The sequence below is a fragment of the Cercospora kikuchii genome (assembly GCF_019650295.1).
Source record: "Cercospora kikuchii DNA, contig_00003, whole genome shotgun sequence".
Classification (NCBI taxonomy): domain Eukaryota; kingdom Fungi; phylum Ascomycota; class Dothideomycetes; order Mycosphaerellales; family Mycosphaerellaceae; genus Cercospora; species Cercospora kikuchii.
The window spans coordinates 3,954,899-3,968,671 of NW_025408584.1; the positions used below are offsets into that span (position 1 = coordinate 3,954,899).

At 53.8% G+C, this 13,773-nt stretch overlaps 4 protein-coding genes across 4 annotated transcripts; 2 read left to right on the plus strand and 2 right to left on the minus strand.

Moving 5' to 3' along the window:
- Nucleotides 1-3,794: 3,794 nt before the first annotated feature.
- CKM354_000592800 (uncharacterized protein) lies at nt 3,795-7,700 on the plus strand (the record flags this gene model as incomplete). The annotated part of the gene is made up of 1 exon (XM_044801221.1): nt 3,795-7,700. One exon carries the CDS (start codon nt 3,795-3,797, stop codon nt 7,698-7,700), a length of 3,906 nt encoding a protein of 1,301 aa, XP_044657156.1.
- A 514-nt stretch (nt 7,701-8,214) lies between these two features.
- CKM354_000592900 (uncharacterized protein) lies at nt 8,215-8,681 on the plus strand (the record flags this gene model as incomplete). Its single annotated transcript, XM_044801222.1, has 2 exons — nt 8,215-8,357; nt 8,447-8,681. 2 exons carry the CDS (start codon nt 8,215-8,217, stop codon nt 8,679-8,681), a joined length of 378 nt encoding a protein of 125 aa, XP_044657157.1.
- A 527-nt stretch (nt 8,682-9,208) lies between these two features.
- On the minus strand, nt 9,209-11,385 carry CKM354_000593000 (glucose-induced degradation complex subunit VID30; the record flags this gene model as incomplete). Its single annotated transcript, XM_044801223.1, has 2 exons — nt 9,209-9,351; nt 9,408-11,385. The coding sequence occupies 2 exons, from the start codon at nt 11,383-11,385 to the stop codon at nt 9,209-9,211; spliced, it is 2,121 nt and encodes a 706-aa protein (XP_044657158.1).
- Nucleotides 11,386-12,412: 1,027 nt separating this feature from the next.
- CKM354_000593100 (uncharacterized protein) lies at nt 12,413-13,272 on the minus strand (the record flags this gene model as incomplete). The annotated part of the gene is made up of 2 exons (XM_044801224.1): nt 12,413-12,806; nt 12,884-13,272. The coding sequence occupies 2 exons, from the start codon at nt 13,270-13,272 to the stop codon at nt 12,413-12,415; spliced, it is 783 nt and encodes a 260-aa protein (XP_044657159.1).
- Between the last annotated feature and the right edge of the window lie 501 nt (nt 13,273-13,773).

Genomic DNA, 13,773 nt, shown 5'->3' on the forward strand with positions numbered 1-13,773 from the left:
CTCGAGAAGACGCTCCCTCTGCTACAATACCCGAGAACAAAGGCAGCTCTGGATAGATATGTCGAGCAAATCATCACCACGATTAACGAGGCTGTCGATTGGGCTCTACCCAAGACGATGCCGTCGAACAGAATGAGGCAAGGGTGGAATGCGCAATGCTCCGAGGTCCTCGCAGAGGCAAAACGTCTGAAACGGAGATTTAGTCGAGAGCGTACGGAGGACGACTGGGAAGCCTATCGAACGGCACGAAATAAAAAGACCAGAGTCATACGAAAGGCGTTGAGACAGGCTCATCGCGACCGAGTCGAAGAAGCATCACAGTCACCTCAAGCGCTATGGAAACTCGCAAAGTGGGCGAGAAATCGCCACAGCCAGCTACCGAACATCACTCCTGCGATCGTAGACCCAGAGACCGGGACAGAAGTCGCAGAGGCTAGCGGGAAAGCAGCACTCTTCAGAAATACCTTCTTCCCTGAGCCTCCCCATGCAGATCTTAACGATATCACGTCAGCGCAGTACCCGGAGCCAATCCAGCTACCCAGAATCACAGAAAAGGAAGTCATCGAGGCGATTACATCTAGCAAGGCATTCAAAGCACCTGGACCCGACCAGATCACGAACAAAGCGCTGCAAGCGGGCAAATCAGCCCTCGTAAGCCACTTAAGCAATATCTTCAACAGCAGCATCGACCTCGCATACTGCACCGCGCACTTCCGCCGATCTACGACGGTGGTGTTACGGAAGCCAGGCAAGGACAATTACACGACGCCAAAGGCATACCGACCCATCGCCCTCTTAAACACTATCGGAAAGACGATGGATGCCATCCTGGCAAGGAGGCTGAGCTACATAGCCGAGACTCACAGCCTCCTCCCTCGCGCACATATCGGCGGTCGGAGACAGAAATCGACAGAACATGCCCTCCACAATATAATAGACAGGATATATCAAGCGTGGAACACAGGCCAGGGACAAGTCGCGAGCCTGCTGCTACTCGATGTCTCAGGAGCGTTCGATAATGTTTCGCACGAGCGATTACTGCATGACCTAAGGGCACGCAGGGTGGACGAGAGACTAGTCCGATGGATAGCGAGTTTCCTGAGCAATCGATCGACAAACGTTGTACTTGACGGCTTCCAATCCCCACCATACACCGTATCTACAGGTATCCCGCAAGGATCCCCGTTGTCGCCCATCCTGTATATCTACTATAACTCTAGCCTTATTCAGCCAAGCAACACAGAAAGCGACCCGGAGAGCACCACAGCTGTTACGGGATATATCGATGACGCCGCACTTCTCGCCTGGGGTGACTCTACAGAAGACACGTGCTCCCAGCTCGAGCAAATGCTAGAAAAGGCCCAGCACTGGGCACGCACCCACGCATCGAAGTTCGCTCCCGAGAAATTCCAGCTCACCCACTTCACGCGCTCCCGCACACGGTTTGACCTCGAGAAAGGCATCGAGACCCCTTGGTGCGATATCGCACCGAAGGCAACGTGCAAGTATCTCGGCGTCACCATGGACACCAAGCTACACTGGAAGCCACATATTGAAGCGATACAGCGGAAAGTCTCCAACACTATTAGCGCCCTCCACTCGCTTGGGAGCTCTACCTGGGGAGTCAAGATGCTTGAGATGCGGAAACTTTACCGAGGAGTGGCCATCCCACAAATGATGTACGCGTGCTCAGTCTGGTCGCAGGGCCGGACCAGCGGCTGCGGATACACGAAAAAGACGCTGCAGACACTCCAAATGCTTCAGGCTAGAGCTGCGAGAACGATATGTGGCGCGTACCGGGCGACATCGACGGCCGCGCTGAACATCGAGACCTTCCTCCTCCCAGTCGAGCAACAAATCGAAAAACATAACGCCGACGCAGTGGTGCGAATACTTGCGAGCAAGGACCCGGGTACAGTGCAGACACGTGCGATCAGTGCCCGGCAGGACAGATACGCCAGTCCTTTCGAAAGGGTACGACGCTCCGTCGCAGCCTATGCAGCGATCAACCTACGCACATTGGAGCACATACCGCCCTTCGTCGACGCGCCCTGGCGGACAGGCCCGACAATCTACGTCGACAATACGGAAGAAGCACGCAGCAGGCATGATATCGAGAGCAAAAAGGCAGAGAATATCTGTATCTATACCGATGGCAGCGGCATTGGAGGCTACATAGGAGCGGCAGCCGTGTGCCTAAGCGCAAACAGGATAGAGAGGACGTATATGGGGACAGACGCAACGTCAACCGTGTACGCTGCAGAGCTGCAAGGCATCAACCTCGCATTACAGATCGCCCAAAACATCTTGGAGGACACCTCCAGCCCGAGGCAGGTCGCCATCTGGACCGATAACCAAACAGCCATACGCTCGCTCGTCCGCGCCGAAGGACGAACCGGAGCGTATATCCTAAAGCAAATCGCCTGCCGAACAGACACGCTACAAGACAAAGGTCATACCGTCACAGTCCGGTGGATCCCCTCCCACGAGGGCATTGAAGGAAATGAGGCCGCTGATATTGCAGCTAAAGAAGCCACAGGCTGGAGAGAAGGGCAAGATAGCAGCGAAGCGGCCGACAGAGCCGCCCAGCCCGAGGAACTCTATGCCGTCCTATCTACGCTAAAGCGAAAGAGTCGAGAAGAAGCTGAGAAGAAGTGGCAGGGTACGTGGCGCACGGGAACGACAGGGAGATCCTCATTCAGGTACACTCCAATCCCGAGCAAGAGCATCCTCCAACTCCACAGCGGCTTGTCCAAGCGGGAAAGCGCGCTGCTTGTTCAGCTCCGCACCGAGAAAATCGGGCTCCAGGACTTCCTCTTCAACCGCAACGTCCCCGGCGTCCGGGACCCTATGTGCCACTGCCGCGAAGGACGACAAACTGTCCGACACGTGGTTCTAACGTGTCGCCGACTGCGCGACCTGCGCAAGGAGCACCTCGGCGGACTTCCTGGCCGCACCAACCTCCGGACTATCCTGAATAGCCACAAGCTAGCCACAAAGACCATCCATTTCATAGAACAGGCGCAGATCCTGGGGCAGAATAGGATCGGGGAGGAGTAGACGACGTCGAGCGCTGGGCGGAGACAGTAGGTACACAGATGGCGAAAAGATGAGGCGCAGCCTCGAGGAGCCTAGCATATAGCAATCAGCAGAGAGAAAACCACCACCTGGAAGAACTTGCCGGCAAAGACAGGTGGTGGTTGAAGAGCAGAGTGAGGGTGAAGGGGTCGGCTGGTCTTTGTTTACTGCGGTGACATTGGCGAAGTGGGGCTACTCCCATTTGGGATGGCGTCGGCAGACCGCCGCACCTTTGCTTCCGGGCATAGCTGCCTCCGTGGCGGCTGCAACCGTGTAGGAATCAATCAAATCAAATCAATCGTCCAATTGTCTCGAAGTCCCAAGATGTTGATTGAAGTTCGCGCAACGTCGTTGCACAGAGACACAGCAGATGCACTGTCTGCCTGACAGCACGTTGCCGATCACATGCGAACAAGCCACGCGCCGTACGTCACCGCGGGTGGTGCTCAGAACAGGGAAGCTTGTTCTGTACCTCTCCTGTTCCTTAGAAGTTCAGCTGCCGCAATCGTCTACACGAGCTGCTAAACCACTGCAACTCTGTCGTGCGACCTGAGGTCCAATTGCGTGGTGCTCACAGCAGGCTCCAGCATACAAACACGATACTGCCGAAGCTAATGCCATAGTTTGCTGGGGCAGAGAAACCACAGCGTTCGAGACCCGAATACGACGGGAACGAAATACGACTGAGCGTATATATGTAATCTTTGCACGCGACAATGACATCGACAAACGATCAACGCGCAGTCGGCGGGCCAGGTTCGAGCGACCAGGACCAACTGCCATCAGCCATGCTCCAGCAGGCCGAAGCTGCTGTCGCCGGCGAGAACGATCACCTGAGCAGAACCGATTCGGAGCGACGACATATCGGCCGAGATGTTCCTGTACATCATGTGGACTCTTTTGCATCCGAGCAGACAGAGCACGATATACCGCCTCCGGCATACGGTGAACATTATGGCACGGTGGAGCAAGAGCAGGAAGGCTTTGGAACGAAGGCAAGCGTGGCGGAAGATGGACGAGTGAATATTAGGATCGATCAACGAAACAGACGTCTTTCTCAATTGCTGGTGCCCAGTCTCAAGCAGCTTCAAGCAGCGGCGGATCAGGAACATGCTCCACCACCGCCGTATATCCCACCTTCGCTTGGTGGAGAGGAAGGGCAAGCACCGCCGCCGCCCATGAACGTGGTCATCCAGGTGGTGGGGTCAAGAGGCGATGTTCAGCCGTTTGTGGCTTTGGGAAAGGTATTGAGTGAGACATATGGACATCGCGTTCGACTCGCGACACATCCGAACTTCAAGGACTTCGTGACCGAAAACGGGTTGGAGTTCTTCAGTATTGGAGGCGATCCTCAAGCTCTGATGGCATTCATGGTGAAGAACCCTGGTCTCATGCCCGGATTCGATTCTTTGCGAGCAGGAGACGTGGGAAAGAGGAGAAAAGAAGTTGGAGAGTACCTCAAAGGTTGCTGGAGATCGTGCTTCGAATCGGGAGATGGATCTGGGCCTGAAGCCAAGGACGACACGGTCGAAGACTGGACATCGCATGGCCCAAGCGAAGGCGATTATCTGCATAAGCCGTTTGTGGCTGACTGCATAATTGCCAATCCTCCTTCATTTGCCCACATCCATTGTGCTGAAAAGCTTGGGATACCACTACACGTCATGTTCACGATGCCTTACTCGCCAACGCAGAGCTTCCCTCACCCGCTCGCAAATATCCAAGCATCCAATGCAGATGCCAATCTGACCAATTACATCTCCTACGCATTGATTGATATGCTCACATGGCAAGGACTGGGAGACATCATCAATCGATTCCGACAGAGAAGTCTGGGTCTAGATCCGATTAGCCTTATGTGGGCGCCAGGAATGCTGCAGAGACTCAAGATACCGCATACCTATTGCTGGTCATCGGCCCTGATTCCGAAACCACGCGACTGGGGCGCGAATATCAGCATCTCGGGTTTCTTCTTCCTTGATCTTGCGAAGAATTATACGCCTGATCCCGAACTGAAGGCTTTCCTGGACGCCGGTCCACCGCCCGTTTACATTGGCTTCGGATCAATCATGCTGGACGACCCAACGGCCATGACGAAACTGATCTTCGAGGCAGTCGCAAAGACTGGTCAGCGAGCACTTGTGTCGAAGGGATGGGGCGGTGTTGGTGCCGACGAGCTTGGCAAGCCGGACAATGTCTACATGCTTGGGAATGTGCCCCATGACTGGCTCTTCCAGCAGGTCTCTTGTGTCGTCCATCACGGAGGCGCAGGTACGACAGCTGCGGGTATCACAGCCGGAAGGCCTACCTTAGTAGTGCCTTTCTTTGGCGATCAGCAGTTCTGGGGATCAATGGTGGCGCGAGCGGGAGCTGGACCTGAGCCAATTCCGAACAAGCAGTTGACTGCAGAAAACCTCGCAGCTGGCATACAGAAATGTCTCGAGCCCGAAAGCCAAGAGCGTGCACGCGAAATGGCTGCTAAGATTGCCTCTGAGAAAGGCAGTCAGGTTGGCGCACAGAGCTTCCATCAGTTTCTGGATGTTGATAAGCTGCGTTGCAGTCTTGCGCCCTCGCGGGCTGCGGTCTGGCGGATCAAGCGTACACAAGCACGATTGAGCGCGATGGCTGCGTGTACGCTCGCGCAAGAAGGTCTGCTCGACTTCAATGATCTCAAGCTGTATCGGCCGCGAGAGTACGAAGCGGACGAAGGCCCTTGGGATCCGATTACTGGTGGCGCGACAGCTTTGATCGGTACTATGAGTACGATGATGCTGGGCGTGGCTGACTTTCCGATCGAGACACTGAAAGCACTGCACATTCATCCCGACGTGAAGGCGAAGAAAGAGAGCAAGAAGGACGGAAAGAAGCCGGAAGCCGCTGAAAGGACAGACAGTTCGACTGGCTCTATCAAATCTGGTGTCATGAGTCCGAAGTCTGACGATGCAGGCACTGTAAACACCGAAACATCCTCTCACACCGGTGCAGACACCCCACGAAGCAATACGGACACATCTTCCATCGCACCCTCGGCTTCTGACAACAGGTCGCAATCAAGCTTCAATTTGCAAGAGTCATTGGCACGCCTGAATGTAGGACCTTTATCTCCTGGCTCTCAAACCGACTCAGGTCGCAAGACCACTTCCTCGTCTATGGCTGATGCTCTGAGTGGCCAGAAGGATGGTGCTTCACAGTCTCGCTCAAGCAGCCGGTCATCGCATCGACAAGGCTCAAGCAATGCACTGAAGGACATCGACTGGAAGTCCCAATTCCAGACTGGCACCGATACGGCCAAGGGCGTGCATCGCATTGTCGGTGCTGGCCTCAAGTCTCCATTGGACTTCACGATGGGTCTGTCAAAAGGATTCCATAACGCTCCAAAGCTCTACGGCGACGATACCGTCCGGAAGTCAGAGAAAGTCACTGATTTCAGGTCTGGTATGCGTGCTGCAACGAAAGAGTTTGGCTACGGTTTGTACGACGGCATCACTGGTCTTGTCACACAACCCATCAAGGGCGCTGCCAAGGAGGGCCCAGCTGGCTTTGTGAAAGGCTTTGGAAAGGGGCTCGGTGGTATCGCATTGAAACCTGGAGCCGCGTTCTTCGGTATACCAGCTTATACTATGAAGGGCCTTTACAAGGAGATTCAGAAGTCGTTTGGCTCGAGCGTGCAGAACTACATTATCGCAGCACGAACAGCACAAGGCTTTGACGAGTATCAGAGTGCATCCCCGGAGGAGCGTCGGGATGTAGTCCTGCGTTGGAAAGTCTTGCAGAAGGATCTCAAGAAGAAGCGAAATCCTGATGAGCTGGTCCGCGATATCTTGAAAGAGCAAATGGACAAGAAGGAACACTGGCTCGAAGCCCGCAAGTTGAAGAAGGACAGCTGTCACAATACTCGCAGTGCCAGCAGTTCTAATACTCCCAGGCGTGATCCTGAAGAGTCAATGCTTGCAATGGGAACCGATCGTGCTTACACGGAGGAGCCGAATGAAATTGAGAGACGTGCAGTTGAGGAGGCGATTCGACTTTCGGTTCTAGAGACTTCTCACGGAGATGCCACTGAAGATGCGCGCATAGAGCAGCAAATACGGGGCAAGATCGCTGCCGTCCAGCAGAACCATGCTTCCCACGTGGACCCCTCGGAAGACGAGGCAATGCGTCAAGCGATGCAAGCAAGCGTTGCTGATGCAGAGCGACATCAGCAAGAGCGCTCCCAGTATGACCGAGAGCTCGAGCAAGTCATTGCTCAGAGTCTGAAAGAGCAGAGAGGGTTCACTGATAGTGACAGTGACACTGGTCGACGCAGTTCTGCTATCTCGGAAAACACGCTCGCACCCGCTGATCGGCCTCCAGAGTACGATCCTGGTCACTTGGGCGGCACAACGAGAGAAGAGTTCGAGCGTGATTCTAGTCAGCGTGTGGATGAGAAGACGCAACAGGAGAAGACCGAGGAGGAGATTGTGTTGGAATATATCAAAAAGCAAAGTCTGCTCGAACAGAAGGCGAGGGCATCACAGGGCCAAAAAGTTGCCGACGAGGATGACGAGGAGTTGCAGAGAGCTTTGAAGGCTAGTATGCAAGGTCATGAGCCTCGTATCGGTGAGGCATCTGGATCCCGATGAAGTTGAAGTTGGCTTTCGATTGACAACGGCGGACGACAAGCATAGCATTGCGAAGCAAAGTGAGATGATTCGATGATACCCACGAAGTATAGCTTGTCTGTTGTGTTATGTACATGTAAGAATCTGAACACAAATATTGGATTCATTCTCTGAACGTTCGATGGTCTGGATTACGGCAGAGAAAGCCCAGGCCCACAATACGACAGCCTTACAGCACCAACGGACCACACTCCGATCGCAATAGACCAATCAGGCATACACTACGTCATTAAGCGAAGCTCACCAGCATGGTTTACACGAGCTCACAAGCGCATCCCCTCTCGTGGGAAGTGATCACTTTTAACGCAACCCCCAAATGCTCCGCATGCACTCACGAAATCCACTCACTGTAATATTCGTATATCTTTCGTTCTTCCTCACTCTCGTCCTCGCAGTCAATCACCACCACGACCAAGAACCACTCCTCGAACACAACACCTTCCCTTCCAACAACGAAACCAATTCCTCCACCACAATGTCCAAATCCCTCAACGTCTTCAAACAGCCTCTAGCCCTCCACTCCACCTCCCCCATGACAGGCTTCCTTCGAAACGGGTACTGTGAAGTCCCTGGCGCAGATTTCGGCAACCATGCCGTTGCAGCTGAAGTCACAGACGAGTAAGTCAATCCATCCCAACTCCTCCTCCTCCTGCAGATATTCCTCAACTCCTCATACTTCCTAATACTGATCAATTACTTTCGCACAGATTCCTCGACTTCACAGCCCGCCAAGGCAACGACCTCCGCTCCATCGGCGGCATGAAAGCCGGCTGTAAATGGTGTCTCTGCGCCTCACGCTGGCTCGAAGCCTTCGAAGCCCGAACACGCGAACCTGCAGGCGATAAAATCGTGCCGAAAATTTATTTGAAAGCGACGAATGAGAAGGCATTGAATAAGATTAAATTGGAGGATTTGAAGGCTTTTGCTGTGGATAAGGAGTAAATTCTTGTCATGTTTCTTCACAACAAAGGAGGAACATGTGGGCTGTGAATGAAAGGAGCTTATGATCTCATGATGATACTTGATGCTTGATGAAGTTTATGGTCTGGTCTGGTTTTGTATAAGTGATGTGATGGGGTTGGAGACATGATATGGGAAATCTCAATGGTGAGGACATCTATGGATTGTGAGCTCCAAGCTGGATACTAAGATCGAGATGGGGTGTGCCACTATGTAGTGATGGCGATATCTATGAAACGACGAAATCAGTCGTCTGCCAACACCAATACGCGCTTCCAACGCTTCCCGCTCACCGCTGGTAGAGAGCTTCTGTGCTCACAATGACAAGGATCTTGCTCTAGATACCGCTCCGGCGAAAAGCAAGGTAAGCGGCCGCAAGCCGAGGAAGAGTGTCATCGTGCTGAGCAGACTCATCATGCCAGCATCAAATTATTGTCGACACCAGACAAATCCTATCTGGATCGGAGGGCCATCTCGAGGTTCCTTCCAATTGGAGGACTCGCAGAACACTAATCTTTCAGAAAGTCGTCCCTGACATTGACGAAAGCTGCCGCTGCCGCTGGACCTGCTCTGCCAGCGCATTCTTCCAAGAGTACCTCCGTCTGGGAGCAGACCTTTTCTAGCGCGGCAGAGGAGGGCTTGCCAAGTGAAACTGTAGAAATATGTCAGCATGCGTTCAATAAATACTGGTGGATGTGTGTAACCCACCTAGAATAGCGCCATTAACCTCTTCTGCAATCTCGGCTCGCCCGTCCAGAGAGAAGAGATGGCTGATGGGACTTTCGTAGATATTCCTGTAAGCGAAGCTCGCCGCAATGTCTTGGAGATGCTTCTGGATATGTGGTCTTCGATCCGACTTCCATTCTTGCTGCAACTCCTGTCCATACTGCACACATGCCATCAAGATTTGATCTGCTTTCATGAAGGCAGACTTTGCGGGCAGTTCTTGTGAGACATCCATGTCAACATCGTCGTTCGCTGAGGGGTCCAGGTTTTGTGAAGTCTCCCTTCGTAACTGATCATCAAGTTCCATCTGTGTATCTGGTTGTTGTTGATCGTGCTGTTCCTCCGTCTCGATATTTGCATGGCCATTACTGCCTAGTGAGTCAACGCTTTTCGTCACGGTCGTTGGTGATGAGACAGCGTCCGACAGTTCGGCATATTTCCTCGTCATCTCCACATACTTCCGGCATCGAAGCCGGAAGTAAATGTCTCTATTCCGCTCATCGAACAGATTTTGATAGTATGCTGACAGATATTTCAGTGCTCGATCGATGTCACCGTCGAGGATGCTCCTTCGTATTCGTTGGCGGTGGTTCGCATGTTGATCGTCTTCACTCGAAACCCGAAGTGGCTGCGGTGACCCGTCGAAGGCCTGCTGTTGTTCTTGGACGTCTTTCGCAAACGCCTTTGCTGTCTCCACGTAGCCTTCATGCGCAAGGTACTGCCCAATGAGATTGTGAATCAGTGCACTCTCGTCGTCGGGAGGATGCAAATGTGACACGTCAGCCCGATCAAGCTCTGCCAGAGTGTTCTTCCGCTCCTGCTCGATCAGTCCATCAATGTCATAGACAAAGGGCGTCTTGCCGAAGTTGACGCGTAAGAAATCTTGCGTCTTCTTCATCCCCACGGAGGGATACAACTTGTCCGCTCTAACATTATGGAAGGCTGTGCCCAAATGTGTTCCGTTCTTGGTGAAGAACGCGGTACCCGTCTTGAAGTTGATTCCGCAACCGATTACATCCTGACTGGTGAACTTGGGTCCATACGCCTTGCCACTCGCGGTGCACGCAAACACATAGCCGTCGTCACCGTGATATGCCCAAGACTCTTGTTCCCAGCCTGGCAGTCTGTTAAGATTTGCCTTCCTGCTGGAAAACCCGATGCCTATCATGGCGTCCTTTACGCGGGAGAGTATCGTCACCTCGAAGTAATAAATCCCAACTTCTTTCGGTATGTAGTGGTCGGACCTCACGGATGCTGCATCATCTTGCGTCTTGGTCATTCCATTAAAACGAGCCTCGGTGCCGTCAGCCAGAATTTCCAGTCCATTCCACTTGTCATCTTCGTTCCATCTGCTAGGCAACGGATGTAACAGTGTCTCTTCGGCAGATGGAGGCGGTAGTCTCTCGATCACGTCTTGCACAGGGCCACGGTGTACGTGCTGTGAAGACAGCTTGTTGAGATTCGTTAAGCTTGAACTGGTAGACAGGCTCGAATGATATGGTCTCGGATTCCTGTTTGCCAGTGTCTTCAGGTGAGCGACATGTTCCTCATATTCTTGCTTCAGCTTCTGCACGTGCCTGGAGTGTCGAAGATATGAGGGCGTGAAGAAGGCCGGGTGGTCCTCATGCTCGTGGCAGCCCAAACCATCGTATCGAATCGTATCACCACCGTATGCTCCCGCTGTACCGCTGCCCACCTCAGACCTTCTTCCTCCGTCTTGCTCATACCTCCCCGCTCCCGCCATGTTGTCCCAGCTCGTTGATGCCGCGTCGCGTGGTCCGCGTTCACGGTCTCCCTCTTCGTCTCCAGGCTCGGTCGGCTGCCTTGAACGTTGATCCGACGTGCCTTGCGCGTTTCTTCCAGCTGCTACTGTCGCATAAGATGTTCGAGAGTAGGTGTTGTTGTAGTAATCCGGAATTGGTCGTGGATTGCTGGTTCGATCGGAGTAGGGATTGCTCATTCTGGTGTCTCAAAGCAGGAGCAGCAACCAATGCCGGACAGCTACATGCGTAGCGCCTGCTTCGAAACAGAGTGCCAGGTCCGCGATTGCCTCGACCGCTGACGTGGAATGGTAGGAGCAAGGTGGATATCGCGCCAGATGCTCATGCAATGGCGATTCGTCCCGACCTGGATGGATTGTGGAAACCGCTGTTTCGTTCGTGCACTCACGGACACCCTTGTACCATGAGGAAAGTAGTAGTGGACGCCGACATAGTTCACATGCAAGTCGAGCAAAGTGTGCCGAAGATGATGTCGAGCACGAGATCCAAGATCTTTGGACGATAACGACGGTAGCTTGCGGGCAAGCGCCAGTCTGCTGCGCATCACATGCGGGGATCTGAGCACGCGGACAACGGGATTGCCACTCGGCCATGATAGGGAGGATGCCATCATTACTTGAGCCGCTGAGACACACAACCATGGAAGTAATAATGATCATGAATCAATAAGTGTAATGGACTGCATTTTCGTCACGGTTCTCTTGAGCTCGTGTGGACGAAGGTGAGCTGGAGCTGGCCGACCAAGCTTCAGGAACGCCGCTCTGGTGGCACCTCCTTTCACGGGTGCCTGATGGCAAGCAGCGGAAGGTGATTGAGAGTCGAATAGGTCTCAAAGAAGAGTTCATTACACGTTGCTACCAAATGGCCTGTGTTCCTGTTCTCCATGCGCCGCTGTATCGCCTAAGCACCGAATGTTTCCTTATTCACCATCTCAGCGTGCTGTGATGCTCCCAAAATCAATCCAAAACGCCTCGCTGAAGTGCTGCACAAACATGCTCAACCGAAATAATCAATGGATCTAGTAGTACAATGGGCAGCCAAATCCCCATCATTGTTGTCCCGAGAGACTGGAGGTCCTCTGCATCGTTGCGTCGAACTTGGCGAGAAGCCGCCTCCGCAAAGGCCTTCTGAAACACAATGACTTTTTGTGGAAGACATCGTGCCGTTCTCGCCTGATAGAAAACACAAGCGATTTAGTCAAGTCGTTTATGTGGCGATGGGCGCCGGAGAGCTTTGCATGCCGGTCATGACCGTGTCTTCTCCGATGTGGCTATGACTGCGGTCGCTCTGCACAGCGCTACTCTGATTGAGCTTCATATCACTGGAGCTGGCACTATCGCTCTTGACATCGCCTGGGAAGCCCTGGTCCTTTGGTGGTGCCTTCCAAGATGATAGATTCCAGGTAGTGCCCGTGAATGATTTCAGCTGAAGGGACTTCTTGCCCCATCTCCGACATGGCTTGCCTGTGCGATCAAGGGCGCGCAGACCGGCATTGATGGCGCCAGTATTGGCCTTTGGTCCCAACTTGTGTGCAGGTATAGCATTGGCAGGTTTGGCTCCATTCGCGTTCTCAGTCGTGCGGTCAATGGTGCCGTCAGGCCTGGCTCATGCGTTAGCGAGTGCATAGGATATCGGATGATCGGTGACAAAGCATCGCGACATGCGTTCAGTACTTACAATCTTGGCTTCTTCTTGGGACCTGGCCGGCCTCGTTCTCGAGGAGGTGCATTCGGGTCGATGGAAGGTGGTGCTCGCTTCCGTCCGCTCGCGGTCGCGCCTCCTCTCTTTTTTCTGCCATCGACCTTGGGCGGTGCTAGCGAGTTGTTGTCGACGACATCATTACCTTGCGGCACAGGTGTAGCGTTCGAGTCGGATGACTTGTCGGCGACATCTGGTAGTTGCACCGATGGCGATGCCTCGTTCTTGATGGATGGTAGTGCTGATGTGTCGCCGGCGGGCGAGCTGTGTGATGATGACCACTGCGCGAGTCGAGTGGGCGAGATGCGTAGCGATACCATACGGCTCTTCTTGCCCGGCTTCGCGGCCGACTTGAGCGTCGCCGACATGGTGGTGGAGGTGGGCGGCGGTGTTCTCGCAGTCGTGTTGACGGTGTGGTGGGTGTTGGGAAGTGTTGCAGGAGGGATTGCGGCGCGGGCTGGCTGGAGGTTTCGCTAGAGGCCACAAGCAGGCCTCGTCGGTCGGCGGGTGGGCTTGGAAGTTTCCTGCGTCGCTGCTTTGTCCGTTATTTGCGGCGTGGTCGCGTACGGCCAGCGGTGGTTTGTGGGAGGGATGCGTGGGAGAGAGGGTGGTGCATGGCGATGAAACGAAAGGAAAGACGGAAAGGGAGTTGGCTGATACTTGACCGAGAGAATGCTCCGGCTCGTGATGAGCGATCCATCTCTTGACAGGCGCGTGCGTTTTGCGCACCCTGAAGTAGCTCCTGTCGCTTTCACCACAACTCACGGCTTTGGGGAGAGGAAGTCTGGGACTACCCGCTGCCAAGACATCAAACATCCCCCGAGGGCCAGCGACTGCGGTCTCCCTTCGCACGTCTTTTCGCGCGCGCA